The sequence below is a fragment of the Mus caroli genome, chromosome 1 (assembly GCF_900094665.2).
Source record: "Mus caroli chromosome 1, CAROLI_EIJ_v1.1, whole genome shotgun sequence".
Lineage (NCBI taxonomy): Eukaryota > Metazoa > Chordata > Mammalia > Rodentia > Muridae > Mus > Mus caroli.
Genome location: NC_034570.1, coordinates 52222686 through 52241074, shown reverse-complemented (window position 1 = coordinate 52241074; position 18389 = coordinate 52222686). Strand labels below are relative to the sequence as shown.

The following is an 18389-nucleotide window of genomic DNA, read 5'->3' as shown; positions in this document are numbered from 1 at the left end:
AATATTTAATGCTTTTTCAAAGTACCCAAGGTTGTTTTTCTATACCCACATGATAGCCTACCATTCATTCCAGGGCACCCTTTTTTAACCTGTGTGTGTCACCAGGCACATACATGATATACATACATACATACATACATATAACCAAAACATGTAATACACATAAAATAAATCTAAACAAATTTTAAATAAATGAAAGTGTTTGTGAGTGTATACAGGGGGGAGCTTTAGGGGGATTTATTAGTTTATAAGAAAAACAACAAGTGTTGGATATGATCAGTAATCAAGAGCCCTGGATGCTCTTCCAGAGGATCTGGGTTCAATTCCCAGCTCCCACACAGCAGCTCAACCATCTGTGCCTTCCTTTACAGACCAGCAGGCATATACATCATGATATTCTTTGCAAGGCCTGTGGGTCAGACATGATGGACAATTACCCATTTATAGGACCAAAAAGGGGTGGTCAAAAATCTATAGGACAAAAAAATGGATTGTTTGAAGTCTTTTGGTTTTTTTTGGACAGGGTTTTTGTGTGTGGCCCTGACTGTCCTGGATCTCACTCTGGACCAGGCTGGCCTCAAACTCAGAGATCTGTGTGCCACCACTGCTCAGCCCTTTCTTTTTTCATGTTATTTGGGGGAGGGCGGGTGTTGCTGGGTTGGTTTGATTTAGATAGTCTCACTATGTAGCCTTGGTTGTCCTGGAGCTTATTTTGTAGACACAACTGGCCTTTAACTTACAGACATCTGCCTACCTCAGCCTATTGAGTGCTAGATTAAAGGTATTCACCACTATAAGTCAATTTCTAATGACTATATTAGGTAGCAAGGTCTGACCTTTCTCTTCAACTTTGTAATCTGCCAGGGTACTATTTCCTTTCCTGTTGCTGTGACAAAACAACATGACCAAGGCAGTGACAGAAGTTTGTTTGGGCTTTGCAGTTCCTGAGGGTTAGAGTCCATGATGCTGGAGCAAAGGCCGCAGGTAGCAGGCAAGGCTGCTGGAGCAGAAGCAGAGAGCTCACATCACAAACCACAAGCACAAAGCAGAGAACTTAAGTCTTTAAACTCTCAGACCTTACCAGAGTGGCATTCATCCTCCTGCAGGGCCAAGCCTCCTAACCCTCCCTAAACAGTGCCACCAGCTGGGACCAGGTATTCAGATGCACAAGACTGTAGGGACTATCTCCTTCAAACACCACAGTCGGTGCCTATTATATCTCTCAAACTCCATCATAGGCAAGCAATAATAGCACTTGGGGTGAATTTCTATTTAAGAGGGCTATCTGTTGAGCTGTCTGTATCAAGAGAGCTTTGTAAGTTACCACATGTAACTTGGATTCAAGTCCCTGTAATCTAGAGAATGCAGAACACAGAAAAGAAAATATAAAACTGCTTAAGAGACCTTGAAAAGTATCTAAGTCACTGTTCTATTATTGTGATGAGACACTGTGGCCAAGGCACAACTCTATAAAAGAAAGCATTTAAGTAGGGGCTTTCTTACTGTTTCAGAGGTCAGTCCATTGTCATCGCAGGGAACATGGCAGCAGGCAGGAGTGAGACTAAAGTAGCTGAGAGCTACCTCCTCACCTGCAAGTAGAGAGGGAGACTGGACTTGGCATGAGCTTTTGAGCCTCAGAGCCCTCTTTCTCCAACAAGGCCACACCTCCTAATCTTGTGGGAGAGTTCCATTGACTGGTGACTAAGCATTCAAATATATGAGCCTATGGGGCCATTCAGACCACCATAAAAAGAGACCACATGAGAATTTATTTGTTTATTTATTTGCTTATTTATGTCTCAACAACTGGAAAGTGAATGCAAAAGCAAGAGTCCCTATGGCATGACGGCAGAAGCCAAAGCAGACAGAAAGGATGGAGCACGGGAGCCTGATGGTGCTGGGGAGCTTTTCAGACAGGAAGGCAAGCCTAGTGCCTCTAGGCAGACATGGCTGCAGTCTCCAGTCCTCTGCGGCTTCCTGCCAGTGCTAGTTTGTCCAGCCTGACAACAACATGTTTGTTTTGTTTTGTTTACTTCTGGGATTAATCATTTGCTATTATATTATTGGTTATTCATATTACTTACTATGCTTTTTAAATTTTTAAACAGGACAATAACAAAACTGAGCTTCTGTCAACACAACCTCATAATATAAGGAAAAGAATAATAGGTATGTATTTTTATGTGAAGTTTTGTTGTTTGTTTGCTTTGCCTTTTTTGAGACAATATCTCATGTAGCCCAAGCTAGCTTCAAGTTCAGTACATACTTGGCTGGCTTTAAGCTCCTCCTCATCCTACCTCTACTCCCAAATGTTGAGATTCCAGGCACGCACGTACCTAGGTCAGAGTCGATGGTGGTAAAGCACGCAGGTTCTGTATATCCACTGTGTGACTTCTCTGTCCTGGGATGCTCACTCCCTGGCTCTTCTGTCTTCACCTTCATTCATGTACGGGTGTAATGTTGGTACCACCTTAGAACTGCTTGAGGTAAGGGACATCAGCCATGCTCAGGGAAGTGTCACTTGTGCTTAAGCTTAGACAATGTGAGTGTGACTATTGATTATAGCAGTTCCCACTGTCCTTCCTGACGCTTTTCATGAGAGAAAGGATGCTCATGTTTCTAGACTGTAGGGCTGCATCCATACCTACAAAGCTGCATCATGTCGAGGGTTTTTCCTCTTAATGTGCATATGTGTTAACGTGCCAACTCTGCACAATAGGGAATCCTCCTATCACTCAAGGTAAAAGTTGACCTGGTTAAAGTTATGACACCAACACTTTGGGAGTTAAACACAACCCTATATTTATTTTGTTGACTATAAAGCCGGTGCTATCTTTATTGGAAAGTATAAAATAAGCTCCTGTTTCTGGGAGAGCCGTGGGAAGGGTGGCGTCTTGCAGAGGGCACTTTCTGAATCGGTGTCGGGTGCAGCCCTGTGTGCTTCAGACCTTTCTGCATTGACGCAGACAGATGATTCACAGCGTGCAGCGTCTACAGTCATGGGTGCCAGGATTGGCACAGCCGCTCAGCAGTATCATTCTGGGCCTTGCTTCTTTCAAGCTTTACGTTGCCACTAGCATTTTTTATCTTTAAGATTGGTTCTTCTTGGGCTGGAGAGATGACTCAGTGGTTAGGAACACTAGTTGCTCTTCCTGGCTGCTCTTCCCAAGGTTCTGAGTTCAGTTCCCAGCAACCACATGGTGGCTCACAACCATCTGTAATGGGATCTAATGCCCCCTTTCCTTCCTTCCTTCCTTCCTTTCTTTCTTTCTTTCTTTCTTTCTTTCTTTCTTTCTTTCTTTCTTTCTTTCTAGATTTATTTATTTTATGTATATGAGTACACTGTAGCTGTACAGATGGTTGTGAGCCATCATGTGGTTGCTGGGAATTAGATTTAGGACTTCTGCTCTCTCTGGACAACCCCGCTCCTCTGGCCCAAAGATTTATTAATTATTATAAATAAGTACACTGTAGCTGTCTTCAGATGCACCAGAAGAGGGCGTCAGATCTCATTCTGGATGGTTGTGAGCCACCATGTGGTTGCTGGGATTTGAACTCAGGACCTCTGGAAGAGCAGTCAGTGCTCTTAACCGCTGAGCCATCTTTCCAGCCCTTGATGCACTCTTTTGGTGTGTCTGAAGACAGGGACAGTGTACTGATACACAAAATAAATAAATCTTTTTTAAAAATTGATTCTTCATAATCAGAATAGTATCTGTTGCATAAGCAGGTAATTTCCTTTCCCACGGGAAGAAAAGCCGGAAGCTTTCAGTAATTCACAAATCTTGGTAGACAAAGTAGTTTCAAGTGTGTGAATGAAAGCAAGAATTTTGCAGAAGGAAAGCTGATTATCACAATTTTTTATTATATAGTGGGACACATTACCACACTGTCCAAAAGAAGAGCTCTATTAGCAAAGAAAAGGACAGAGAATATTAAGTATAACTGATATTTTACTACTGATATTCTTAGCAGTTGTTTTAGATACATTTCAGGGGACAGAGAGATTGCTCACCAGATAAAGCACTTACTTTATATGCATTCAAATAAGAATTTTAATCCCCAGGCCCCATTAAAAAATGGGTGGATGCTTAACCTCTGTTATACCAGTATGCATGGTGGCTAAGTTAGGGTCCCCTCAGCAAGCTGGGCACATTCCAGGCAAGAAACCCTGCCTCACTATGGAAATGATCGAGACACCTAAGTCAACCTAGAACCTGCATCTGTACATGCATAGAAGGGCACCTACATAAATATATGCCATTCCGGTGCATGCACACAGGAGCACTCATACGTACAAATAATCCATTCCAATATAATTTTCCAGTAGGTTAATAAGGCATGCTAATGCTTAGAGAATGTATACAATTAGCTGTGAAATTATAAGGAAGCAATGACAAAATTGTAATTAAAATCTCTTACTTCAAAGCCCGTATTCTTGATTTCCTCCCAATAGCTTTTCTGTCAGCCTATCAAATTTTCCAACTGCTTTTGCCCTGCTACAGCGTCAAGGTCTCATTATGGCAGTGAGAGTGAGTATTCTGCTTCCAGCTCAGAGGATGAAGAAGAGGCTACAAAAGACGATGAGGAAGACACTAGTGAGGCCAGGCTCTCTCAGAAGAGTCAAGGTCAGAATAGACTACTTCCAGCTCCTGTTTCCAAAGAGACACTGCCTAAGAAAAAGAAACGAGACAAAGCGGTGAGTGCAGATGGACTCTTGGCCTTCAAGGATAGTTCTCGCTAGGCTGCCTTACACGGGCAAATCTGCGGCGGGGCCAGCAGTCATTTTCCTTACTTTTCTGTGCTCTTTACACATGAATTCCCACACGTACTTGTTTCTGTTCTTGAACTTTCTTTTTACTCCTGGGTCCATATTCACAGTCAGTGCTGTAATATACATAGTGTCTCTATATTATGTAGCCTTGGCTGCCCTGGCAATCACTCTGTACCCCAGGCTGGCCTCAAACTCACAGAGATCCTCCTGCCTCTGCCTCCAGAGTGCTGGGATTAAAGCTGTGTGCCACAACACCTGCTGATTAGTCTATTCTTTTGTGTTTTATGAGAGTTATTAACATTTATTGATAGAATTAAATTATCTTTGGTGTACTATTTATTTAAAAATCCTGTCAGTAACGTGTTGTAGTCAGACATGTTGATACACTGTTGTTCCCAGCTGTCTGGAAAGCTGAGGAAAGAGAATTTCTTGAGCCCAATGTTAACTAATATTAATATATAGATTTTATATAGCACAAATATCTGAAATTACTTAGCCCTAACTTTTCTTTGTCTATTTCAGAGTGACTTGGTAGAAGAATATTTTGAAGCCCATAGTAGTTCAAAAGTCTTAACATCTGATCGAACCCTGCAGAGGCTGAGGAGAGCCAGAGTGGATCAGGTAGGCTGTGAGGGTGTTACCGCATTGTCTGCAGTGACTTGAGAATACATCAGAGAGAAGTGAGCCTGAGCAATCGCCCTGATGCAGTAAAGCACACGTTAATACGCTGTGCTCATTAAATGTTTATTGCATGAATTAGATGATTAGAATTCTATTTGACATAATTAATTTTACCTGTTTTCTTGTGTATCTTTTTAGATTTAGATTCAGAATTTAGAGTTAACTATGGAGGTCATAGCTTTCTGATAACCAGGTACTACTGTTCTGTTCCTCGCTGTAATCATTTTCCTTTACATAACAAAACCTGTAGCAGACTGCTCACCAGCTTTGCAGAAGGTGTGAAAGACGTCTTCCTTACTCTTTTGGAAAAAGTTGTAGAGTGGAGTAAGGTAGCAAGGGTGACCTTGCTGAGCTCATTTTACAAAATGTCCACTATATCTGCCTTTGTTGGAATTTTGACTGACATCCTCCTCCAACATAGGACACAACCACTGAGTGATGACGTCTTTCAGTAGGGCTTTCCTAGCCTCCATAGGCAGCTTACGTGCATGCACCTCCCTCTATAACTAAAGAAAAAGCAAAAGTCTAAAAGGACAATGGGGTTTATAATTTTAGGGCAAGAACAGAGTGTTATTGGCTGACTTCCACGTTGAGGTACAACTGCTCAGCAGTAAGAGCATGTACAAGGGCCTGCCTCAGTTTCCAGTGCCCATATCAGCTGCCTCACAACCACCTGCGTTCCTAATTCAAGGGATCTGATGTCCGGTTCTGGCCTCTTTGGGCACCACGAACACATTTGGTGCATAAACATACATGTACTCATACATACACATAAAAAAATCCATTAAAGGGGCTGGTGAGATGGCTCAGTGGGTAAGAGCACCCGACTGCTCTTCCGAAGGTCCAGAGTTCAAATCCCAGCAACCACATGGTGGCTCACAACCATCTGTAACAAGATCTGACTCCCTCTGCTGGAGTGTCTGAAGAGAGCTACAGTGTACTTAATATAATAAATAAATAAATAAATAAATCTTATAAAAAATCCATTAAAGTAAAAAAAGTTGAGAGTGATTGAGGAAGATGCCCGACAATGAACTAAATAAATAAATAAATAAATAAATGGAAGGGGGGGGGAGAGAGAGAGAGAGAGAGAGAGAGAGGTTTTCCAAGGAAGCAAAGGCACTAATGTCTGCCTGCCGTCTGTCTTTTATAATTAACATAAGAGAATCCTAAGTGGCTCTAAGGTCCAAATGAGCCCTTCGAGTGGGTAGTCTCCCGGAGAGTGAGAACCTGGTGGTGATAGGGAAGGAAGAGGTTACAGACACAGCACGGGCATTTACCTCTCCTGCCTGTGGGTTAGCAGATGGAGGCTATGTGCCATGTCTGTCTGACTTGTTGAAGCAGTCGGGTGACTGAGGAGTGTTCTGATGATGGTAGAGACTTGAGGAGGAAAGCAGATAACCTCTACAGCCTTGGGTAAATGCTGGCAATCTTACCTGTGCCTTGCTGTGACGAGCCAGCTGTCATGGCTGAAAGTGAGTCAGGAGTCAGGAAGTTATACTCCACTCAGTTAGAAGGAGACTGGGAATGGACAGCAGTAGTATAGTCCCCTGAAAATTGACAGTTCAGGTATAAGCACTGCCAAGTTCATACTCAAGTAAATATCTGTGCCCAGGATGGTAGCGGTGCTTTCTGTGCCCTGTCTGCTCTAAACACCAGGAGACATGAGTGCTTAAGAGGAGGCTCATTTCTCTTTTAAATGTGTAAATAAAACTAGAGGACCTGAGATTTGGGATTTTGATTGTAACTTTCAGTAGTAGAAGTGTGTTTGAGTCAGTGAGGTGGCTCAGCGGGTAAAGACCCTTAGCACAAAGCCTGGTTCTGACATCAGAACCTACGTGGCGGATGGACAGAACTGACTTCTCAAGCTGTTCTGTGGTCTTCACACGTGTGGTGTACTGTGGCACATATGCACTGGTGCATACAAGTAAAACAGTGTGTTATCTGTTTGTCTGTTAAACCACAACGAGGCAGAACTAGAGTACAGATGCAAAGGCCTTCTCATAGGATTTTCAAAATGTGTTTGATTTACCAGCTTGAAATTCCAAAGTTTTGGGCTCACTACCATCAGTATTTTATATTACTGTCATCTTTACAGATTGTACCAGACTGTGCAGTTTGTATTGCTGTGACTAATACCCAGGACAGCAACCTAAGAGGGGGAGGACTTAATTAACTTCCAGTTGTAGTGGTAGAATTCTCATTCAGTTGCAGGGACTGAGCCTTCACATGGGAGCTTGGTATATCCATACCACAGCACCACAACACAACACCAGAGACGGCATTTGTTAAAAATAGCTTTTGAAAAGGAACAAATACAAGTTTATTATTGATGGTAAATTATAAAGAAACTTTAATGTTTTCTGAAAATTAATATTTTATCATTACCTTACTTAGGTTTGGTTTTCTCTGATTGTTGTTTTAATGTTGTTACTATTATGCAGAGTTCAGTTCAGGGCTCATACTTGTTAGAAAGCACTCTGGCAGTGAGCTACAGCCCCAAACTCATAGGCTTGCGGAGGTATCACTGTTTTGTTTTTTTCTTTGATTTGTATTTGTCTGTCTGAATTTGGTATGAACACTGAGAAGCATATTTGGCCATTTTATAGTATGTATGTATATTTATATATATATATATTATATCTTTTATTTATTTATTTATTTTTGGTTGGTTTTTCAAGACAGGGTTTCTCTGTGTAGCCCTGGCTGTCCTGGAACTCACTCTGTAGACCAGGCTGGCCTCGAACTCAGAAATATGCCTGCCTCTGCCTCCCAAGTGCTGGGATTAAAGGCGTGGGCCACCACGCCTGGCTTTGTATTGTTTTTATATACTTGAAATAAGGAGAACTTTAGGAGGAGCTATAGACACGCGCTTACAACCTTTTATACCTGCAGGTTTAGGGGTATGTGCTCTTCTGACCTCCACAGGCACCAGTTATGCACAGAACACTCATACACATAAAAAAATCCCTAAATCCTTAAAAATAACTTTTAATTAAACAAGTATTTAAGCCATGTGTGACATATTTTTTTTTAACATTCAATTGGTATACTTCTGATCATACCTGATTTAAGTCTTTATTTCCACTAAGAACTTTGTCTCTCTTTTTTTCAAAGAAAACTCTGCATAACTTACTGAGAAAATTTGTGCCTTCCTTTTCTGCTGAAATTGAACGATTGAATCAACAGCATGAGAAACTGTTTCATAAATGGATGCTTCAGTTACAGTAAGTTATCATTGTAAGCCCTACACAATGAGGAATAAGCATATGTCTGTGTTAAAACATGATTTGCCAGGTGTGATGGCATGTGCTTTTAATCCCAGATCTAGGGAAGCAGAAGCAGGTGATCTCTGAATTCTAGGCCAGCCTGGTCTTCATAGTGAGTTCCAGGACAGCCAGGACTACCTAGAGAGTCCCTGTCTCAGAACCCAAAAACAATGCCAGGATGGTTGTGACGTACACCTTTAATCCCAGCACTCAGGAGGCAGAGGAAGGTGGATCTCTGGGAGTTTGAGGCCAGCCTGGTCTCCATGGAGAAACCCTGTCTCAAAAAAGAACCCATAACCAAACAGAAACCATAGTCTGCTGCTGTATTGATCGCAGGTTGGCCCTCTCAGTGGTCGAGAGTACTGCTGTAGGAGCACTTTCCCTTTTCATCGTTGCTTAGTTTTTCCATTTGTATTGTATGTGTGAGTGTGAGTGAGTGTGCGATGCAGTGCATGTGGGGGGTCAGAGGACACCTTGTAGGAATAGGGTCCAAGGGTAACACCTAATGGCAGGCATGTATGCCAAGTTCCTCCCCCAACTCCCACTCACGCTGTTCTGGTGTTTGCCTTTCTGTTGCTGTGATCAAACACTAGGACCAAAAGCAGCCTGGGGAGCAAAGAGTTTATTTCATGATAGTATAGTATGGCTGTAGTTATAAAATGATGATTTGGGGAAACGAAGGCGAGCTCTCAGGCAGTTTTGTTCCTCCTCCTTCCTTGCCTCCCTGTACTATAGTTTTCCCAGAAGCATCTGCTGCTTCCCTGTGGTCAAACCTTCCAGCTAACGCTGGCACTTTCAGGTGTGCATTATTGTAGGAAAGTACAGTTAACATTGTAGTGCGGTTCACTGTTGCACATTCTTTTGTTCATTTCAACTCTCCTGTAGCCCGTGTGAAACATTGCAGGATCGGCCGTGTTTCCTCTTTATTGTCAGGCTGCAGAAAAAGCTGACAAAACACTGGGACTGTGAGCTCTCAGATGTGAAGGGTGAACACAGCAGCTTAGCTGTCTAGCTGCCCCATTCTGCCCTGCACTTTTAATTTACTCATGTATTTTTACATTTGTGAGGCAGAGTCTAGCCTGGAGCTTGCTTTGTAAACCATGCTGGCTCTGAGATTACAGCAGCCCTGCCTCTGCTGCCCAGTGCTGGGATTAGAGGTGTACACCGTGGAGCTGCTCTTTGTATTTTACCCTTTGTTCTTTGGGGTTTTCTTTTCTGCAATCCTTATGAGCTGGAAAGAAACTGGGGATAAAGCTGGCAGTCAGGAGTCTGAAGCTGTAATTTTACAGACATTGTCCTTCCTTACAGCCTTGGGTTCAACATTGTGCTTTATGGCTTGGGGTCCAAGAGAGATTTACTAGAAAAGTTTCGAACCACCATGCTTCAAGATTCCATTCATGTTGTCATCAACGGCTACTTTCCTGGCGTCAGTGTGAAATCAGTAAGTTTACTATTAAAGGAGTAATATTACGTCCTCTGCCATGTCATGGCCCCTTAATAGTACAATTTCTGCTTCTGAACACTGTATAAAAAGGCTTTGCTTTAGGCTTCAGACCACTTAGATCATGTGTTTGTATTCAGAGCAATTGATCTTTAAGTTTTCATGTTTGAATTTCCTACCAAGTCACTTACATGGGGCAGGGGAAATGGCTTGTTCTGTAAAGATCTCAGTTCAGTCTCCTGAACTCTTTCCTTTTTTAAAGAACTAGATGTGGTCTGTGCTTGCAATCCCAGTGCTAGAGAAATAGGGGGAGGGAGGGGCTGATCTCAGGGCTCACTGACCATCCAGCCTAGCCTACTTGATGAGTTCCCTGCCAGTGAGAGACCCTGCCTCAGAATAAACGACTAGGCTAGGAGAGTGGCTTAGCAGTTAGGAACGCTTGCTGCTCTTGCACAGATCCAGGTTCTGTTTCTAGACCCCTCAGGGCAGCTCGCAACTGTAACTCCAGTCCAGTCCCAAAGCATCTGACACTCCTTCTGGCCTCCTAGGGCACTGCACGCACATGTTGCACATACATACATGCTAGCAAAACACTCATATTAAAATGAAAAAAATCAACTTTTTAGGAATAATTGATAAAAATAAGCTCACACAGCACCTGAAGAACAGCACCCAAGTTTGTCCTGTGGCCTCCACATTTACCTGCATACAAATGTGCACCCAAACAAGCCCATGCACAAATAATCACTGTCTTAGTTAGGGTTGCTATGGCTGTGATGAGACACCATGACCAAAAAACACAAGTTGGAAGCAAATGGGTAGGGAAGACATTATTTGGCTTACACTTCCACATCATAGTCCATCATTAAAGGAAGTCAGGGTAGTGACTGAGCTGGTCAGAGGCCAAGGTGCTGCGTTACTGGATTGCACTTTCTGACTTGCTCAGTCTGCTTTCTTATAGAACCTAGGACACCCACAATGCTCTGGGCCCTCCCCATCAATCAGTAATTAAGAGAATGCCTTACAGGCTGGCCTACACCTGGGTCTTAAGGAGGCATTTTCTTAGTTGAGTTCCCTTCTCTTAGATGGCTCTCTTGCTCTATTAGATTGGCATACAACTAGCCAGCACACTCACAAAGAGACCTTAGGGAAATGCTGCCTTCATTACCCCAAGTTACTAGTAGAGCAGCTAAGAACATGCTTGCATAGTCTGTCATTTTATTGTACCTGTGTATCATTTTGGTACACAAATAATAAAGGTATAAGAATAGTATATAGTTTTATAATTTATCATATACCATTTTTACTTCAAATGATTACCATCTGAGAATTATATCAAGGTTTTGGATATTGGATAGTATCCAATGTAGTATCACCTTTTTAGTGTTCCTAATGTTATTTTGTTTTTGTTTTTGTTTTGTTTTGACACATTCATAGTTCGTCCCCCACCACACACACACACACACAGACAGCTTTTTTCCTTTGGTTATTGGGACAGGTTTTCTCTGTGTAGACCAGGTTATTCTAGAACTCTCTGTGTAGACCAAGCTAGCTGCCAGTTTACAGAGATCTGCCTGCCTTTGCCTCCAGTATGCTGGTGTACACCACATCTGGCTTACATTTATGGTTCAATAATTTTTGTTTTGTTTTTCAAGACAGGGTTTCTCTGTTTGCCCTGGCTGTCCTATTCACTTTGTAGAATAGGCTGGCCTCTAACTCAGAGATCTACCTCTGGGTGCTGGGATTAAAAGCATGCACCCCTACCATCCTGCTTTGGTGGTCTTATGATTTTCCTGCCCTCTTACATTGTTCGTTCTACATTCTTATGTGATATTGGATATTATCCAATGTAAATTCCCCCTTTTAGTATCCCTAGTCTTGCTGTTTCTTTTGACACATAGTTGGTCTCCCAACCACCACTACTACCCCCCCCCCAACAGACACACACATACTATTTTTTTCTTTGGTTATTTTAGCCTTAAGTATTAAAAAAAAAAAACTCCAACCAAAAATTATTTAGGAATACTTAAATACCCAGTGGAAAAAATTTTAAATTGTCTTCTTCTTTTTTTTTTTAAGATTTATTTATTTTATGTAATATGTGTTCAATCTGCACATATACCTGCATGCCAGAAGAGGGCATCAGATCCCTTTACAGATGGCTGTGATCCACCATGTAGTTGCTGGGAATTGAACTCTGGAAGAGCAACCAGTGCTCTTAACAGTTGAGCCGTCTCTCCAGCCCACCTAGTACAGTTTAAGTGCTTTTTGAACTTCGTGAGAATATCAAAGTCATTTTTAATTTATGAAAAAAAGATGAATTTGCTAGTTGTATTATCCTGTGTGACAGAGTAAGTTGCAGTTGGTAAGGTACTTTTGCACTTCTGTGATGCAGATCCTGAACTCTATAACTGAAGATGTCCTCAGTCATGTGGGTACTTTCCAAAGTGTTCTGGATCAGCGGGACTGGATAATAAACAGATTTAAAGAAGGTAACACAAAGTACTTCATCTGTAGCATTTAGTGTGAAGTTACATACTGCATTGCTATATTAATTATTTTTAGACAGAAAAAATGAAGATTATTTTAATATGGATACTCTGGTCAGTGCCAATTTAGATTTCTTTAAAATAATTTGTCTTCCCTATTACACTTATATGTTCTATGAATTTCCCCTAGCTGAAAGGAGTTACACCTAATTGTCTTAACTCTGTGTGGCCTTTTTACTTCAGAATAGTTTTACTTTTTGTTTTCTCAGTGGTGTGAATTGCCTGTAACAGATTTGTACATCTTTGTCTGATATTTTTATGATGTTTGATGTTGTGTGTATATGCTTGTTTATAAGTGCATGGGTAGGGCAGCAGTGATCACACTTGACTGTGCTGTGTATACGGAGGCCAGAGGTTGACATGGAGTGCCTTCCTTACTCTATCTCCCTCCCACCTCCCGGGTTTGTGTGTGTCTTTCACTGTAGCACTGAGCTAAGAATTTGGCTGGCTGACCATCAAGCACCAATGATCCTCCAGTCTCATCCTTAGCTTCTCAGTCCCCGGGATAACAAATCTAGGCTGCTACACCCAGGCTTTTATGTTTTCCTTTTGTCATTTCATAGTGCTAAGTGTTGAACTCAGGTCTTCATATTTGAACAGCAAGCAGTTTATCTCTTGAGCCATCTCCCCAGCTCCAGATATTGTTCAGTTATTTTTTTTTAAGAGTTTAGTTTATGTATGTGAGTACACTGTAGCTTTCTTCAGGCACACCAGATCAGATCCCATTACAGATGGTTGTGAGCTACCATGTTGTTGCTGGGATTTGAACTCAGGACTTCTGGAAGAGCAGTCAGTGTTCTTAACCTCTGAGCCATCTCCCCAGCCCTCGTTGCTCATTTATAACATGCTTATTTAGTACCTTACTTTGACATATCCTTTAATACCTAAACATTATATATGCTAAAAATGTTACAATCCTCACTGAAAATAATAATGGAATTCCTTTTTCTTTTAGATTCTTCTTTAGAACTCTTCCTTCTTATCCACAATTTGGATAGCCAAATGTTAAGAGGAGACAATAGCCAGCAAATTCTTGGACAGTTGTCATCATTACATAACGTGTATCTCATAGCATCTATTGACCACCTCAATGCTCCTCTCAGTAAGTTTCTTGTTACTGTCACTCTTCCTTGAGTCTTACAGAATTTTCTTACTATTTTTCAGTAAACTTTCAACTTGTTAAAAGGTGGTCTCAATTTGATTTCAAAAGTAATTATTGGAAATAAGAGTGCACACCATTTACATCTGAGTCACATGAGGAAGTGTTGGCCTGTTATTCTGGTTCCATCCTACTCTTCCTGCTGTCCCAGTGATCACCTTATATATTAAAGATGTTGTGGTAATGATAAAACAGAAGCTTAAATTATAAAGTTTTAAAGGTTCATTTGTTTATTTTATTTATGCGTATTTTGCTTGTTTAAGTTTATGTATACCAGAAGCCCATGGGCATCAGATCCCCTGGAACTAAAATTATAGGTGATTGTGAACTGTCACATGTGTACTGGGAATGTACATGGGTCCTCTGCAAGAATGAGCATTCTTGAGCCGAGCGTGGTGGTGCACGCCTTTAATCCCAGCACTCAGGAGGCAGAGGCAGGCGGATTTCTGAGTTCAAGGCCAGCCTGATGTACAGAGTGAGTTCCAGGACAGCCAGGGCTATACAGAGAAACCCTGTCTCGGAAAACCAAAAAGAAAAAAGAAAAAAAAAAGAATGAGCATTCTTAACTATTGAGCCATCTCTCCAGCCTCCTTGTTAAGTTTTACTTTATATATATAAAGTATGTAGACCAGGGCAGCCTTGAACTCACAGAGATCCACCTGCTGGGATTAAAGATGTGTGCCGCTATACCTAGCTGCCTTATTAGGTTTTTAAAAGAATTACTGATGGTGCTGTATTTAAGGTACAATTAAAGCTTCGGAAGTTATCCAGGTAAGGTAGCTCATTACCCTGGCACTTGTGAACCTGAGACAAGAGGACTGTGGGTATGAAACTAGCCTGGGCTACAGAATGAGACCTTGTCTCAAAACCAAATAAAAAGGTTAAGATATTGGTTGACAGAGGAAACAGATTGCGAGTTATAGGTTTATATAAGGAAGTGACAGAATAAAATATGTGATGATTTTTTTTTCTTTTAATGCATACAAGGTGTAAACCCAGAACCTTGTCTGCTTGAAACATGTGCTTTACCCCTGAGCTGCATTCCCAGCTTTTGGGCTCTTCATTGTGTGCTGCAGTGAAATCTCATGTACCATGACTGTATGACAGTAATTTGTAATCCTTTGCTTTGATCGTGTTCTGTAGTGTGGGATCATGCAAAGCAGAGTCTTTATAACTGGCTCTGGTATGAAACTACTACATACAGTCCTTATACTGAAGAGACCTCCTATGAGAACTCCCTTCTGGTTAAGCAGTCTGGATCTCTGCCACTTAGTTCTCTGATTCATGTCTTACGAAGCCTTACCCCCAATGCAAGGTAAGAATGAAACCTATAAGTAAAATAGTGTCCATAAAGACATCTGTACCTACACACGAACGCACGCACACAGCACTGCAGATGTGGCTCAGTGCTCAGGTGCTTGGCTAGCATGTTAAATACCCTGAATCTGACTCCCAGAACCACTAAGAAAATAAGTAATGTGTATATTTAAGGACAGGAGTGGAGACCAGTGGTATAGCACTGGCTTCGAATGTACAAGGCCCTCAATTCAATCCTAGCTCTTCAAAAGACAAAACCAGTTTTGTACACTTGAGAATATAGTACTGAATTTTATCAGTGGTACTGTTTTAGTTTGATTCTGCTGTTGTGGTAAATACCACAATCAAAAGCCACTTGGGGGAGAAAAGGATTTATCTGGCTTACACTTCTGAGCCACAGTTCTTTCCCTGAGGGAAATCAGGGAAAGAACTCAAATAGAAACCCCAGGCAGAAATCATGGAGGATGCTGCTTGCTGGCTTGCTCAGGCTCATGTTTAGGTATTTTATAGCCCAGCTCCACCTGCCTAAGGTTGACGGCACCCAAAGTAGGCTTGGCCCTCCTCCATCAATTAATAATAAAGGCAGTTTTCCCAACAGACATTCCTACAGAGCAGTGTGATCTGAGAATTCCCTCAATTAGGAGTCCCTTTCAGATAACTCTAGGCTGTATCAGATTGATAATGAACAGTAACTGGGGAGCTGGGCATGGTGGCGCATGCCTTTAATCCCAGCACTCAGGAGGCAGAGGCAGGCAGATTTCTGAGTTCGAGGCCAGCTTGGCCTACAAAGTGAGTTCCAGGATAGCCAGGGCTACACAGAGACACCCTGTCTCGAAAAACCAAAAAAAAAAAAAAAAAGAACAGTAACTGGGACAGAAACAAAACTACCTGCTTGCTGTAAAGGGTTAAGAGGGATAATAAAAATAGTTAACAATACTGGATTATACAGTAGGCGAAATATTCTATGAATATTAACCAGTAAACCTAGAATAGTTTTTTTCTTACCAAATTGTTATAGGCTGGGGAGATGGCTCGGAGGTTTTTTGGGGGGGGCGGTTTTCTAGACAGGGTTTCTCTGTGTAGTCCTGGCTGTCCTGGAACTCACTCACTTTGTAGACCAGGCTAGCCTCGAACTCAGAAATCCGCCTGCCTCTGCCTCCTGAGTGCTGGGATTAAAGGCGTGCACCACCACCGCCCCACATGGCTCAAAGTTTTAAGTAAAATTGCTGTTGGTCTTCAATTCCCAGCACCCATATGGTGGCTCCCAGCCATTAGTAACCTATATTCCAGGGAAATCCAGCAGGCACACAGATGACAGCATGCAGGCAGCTTTTATGTTTCTGAACAAAATGTCTATGTTGTGAATATCAAGAAAGCTTATTGTATTGCCTTTTATGGGTGTGAGATGGGTACTAGCTGTGCTTACTCAGCAAGAGAGGTTTTTTTGTTGGTGATGTGGTTGGATACTTTTGAGACGAAGTCTCAAACTGTGTAGTCTTCGCTGCCCTGGAACCCATGGTATTGACATGGCTTCCTGGAAAAACCCAGAGATTTGCTTGCTTATGCTTGCTGAGTTCTAAGACTAAAGGCCTAGGCTGCCACACCCAGCATAGGACAGAAGTCTGCGACTGTGCTCAAGCAGCCTGACACCACACAGGTGTCTGCAGACCTGCCTCAGATTTTATTATAGGAAATATGAGAGAAAGAGAGAGAGAGAGAGAGAGAGAGAGAGAGAGAGAGAGAGAGAGAAAGAGAGAGAAGAAGAAGAAGGAGGAGAAGGAGGAGGAGGAGGGGGGAGGAAGGGAGAGAGATGCTAGATAGAATAGCTTTTCCAGTGAGAAGGGGACGAAAGACAGTGACACTGAACTGAATGTGTGATGTTCTTCCTTAGATTTACTACACAGAATACTGATTGAGTCTGATTTGGTTTCTCTTTTCCTTTTGGTAGGGGGATTTTCAGGCTACTTATGAAGTTCCAGCTGGAAAACCAGGACAGCCCTTCCTACATTGGTATCAACATGTGTGATATTTAATGTGATTTTCTGTGCCCTGTGTTCCCTGTTGTAGAGTCCCTTGGGAGCCTTGCATTTCTCACAGCAGAGAGGGTTGGCTGCTCTGAGGGGGTGTCTGTCCAAACCTATAGCCAGTGTCCAGCATCTTTAGAGATGCTCTTAATAGATAGATTCTGTGCTAATGGGAAATGGAACACCTATTCACTCACTTTTAGAATTCCATACACTACTGGAACTATGTGTATCTGGCAGTCTCATAGTTGCCATATATGGGGCAACTTATTTGTTATCCCCTTGGCAAAAATGTGTTAACGTGTACAGAAATTTTAGTGATCACATTCTTTTTTTTTTTGGTTTTTGGTTTTTTTGAGACAGGGTTTCTCTGTATAGCCCTGGCTGTCCTGGAACTCACTCTGTAGACCAGGCTGGCCTCGAACTCAGAAATCCGCCTGTCTCTGCCTCCCAAGTGCTGGGATTAAAGGTGTGCACCACCACGACCTTCTTAGTGATCACATTCTTTAAATTACCTTCCTTAAAACTCAGTTGGTATGACTTTCACGTGGGTCCCGAACAACTAGAGTGGGAGCTGTCTCAAAAGCTGTTGCCTGTTTGTGGGATATGTTCTACCTGGGCTGCCTTGTCTGGCCTTAGTGGGAGAGGATGTGCCTAGCTTCACAGAGACTTTTAAGTTCCAGAGTTGGGGAATACGGGGGGGGGGGGGGGATAGCGTGCCACCAGCTCAGGAGAAGGGGAGGGGAATGGTGGAAGGATTGTGGGATGGGGGTGATCGGGAAAGGAGGCAGTTATATAAAGTAAATAAGTTAAAAAAAAAAAATAAGTGGGGCTGGAGAGATGGCTCAGCGGTTAGGAGCACTGACTGTTCTTCCGAAGGTCTTGAGTTCAAATCCCAGCAACCACATGGTGGCTTACAACCATCTGTAATGCCATCTGACACCCTCTACTGGTGTTTCTGAAGACAGCTGCAGTGTACTTACATATAAATAATAAATGAATATTTAAAAAAAAAAAGTGCTAGCTTCGGCAGCACATATACTAAAATTGGAACGATACAGAGAAGATTAGCATGGCCCCTGTGCAAGGATGACATGCAAATTCGTGAAGCGTTCCATATTTTTACACAGGGCCCCCAATGGAGGAGCTAGAGGAAGTACCCAAGGAGCTGAAGG

The 18389-nt window shown here is 42.2% G+C and overlaps 1 protein-coding gene and 1 non-coding gene across 3 annotated transcripts in view; both read left to right on the top strand.

Moving 5' to 3' along the window:
* Positions 1-18389, top strand: part of Orc2 (origin recognition complex subunit 2) — a 41282-nt gene that overhangs the window by 18986 nt on the left and 3907 nt on the right. For both annotated transcript variants that reach the window (XM_021161114.2, XM_021161121.2), the window contains exons 8-16: positions 2109-2169; positions 4506-4699; positions 5297-5395; positions 8573-8682; positions 10033-10165; positions 12561-12657; positions 13670-13816; positions 15017-15188; positions 17139-17200. In XM_021161114.2, coding sequence (XP_021016773.1) covers positions 2109-2169; positions 4506-4699; positions 5297-5395; positions 8573-8682; positions 10033-10165; positions 12561-12657; positions 13670-13816; positions 15017-15188; positions 17139-17200 — 1075 coding nt within the window. The remainder of the gene's footprint in view (positions 1-2108; positions 2170-4505; positions 4700-5296; positions 5396-8572; positions 8683-10032; positions 10166-12560; positions 12658-13669; positions 13817-15016; positions 15189-17138; positions 17201-18389) is intronic.
* LOC115032561 lies at positions 18232-18338 on the top strand. Its single transcript, XR_003838206.1, has one exon. It is a non-coding gene; the product is annotated as a U6 spliceosomal RNA (small nuclear RNA).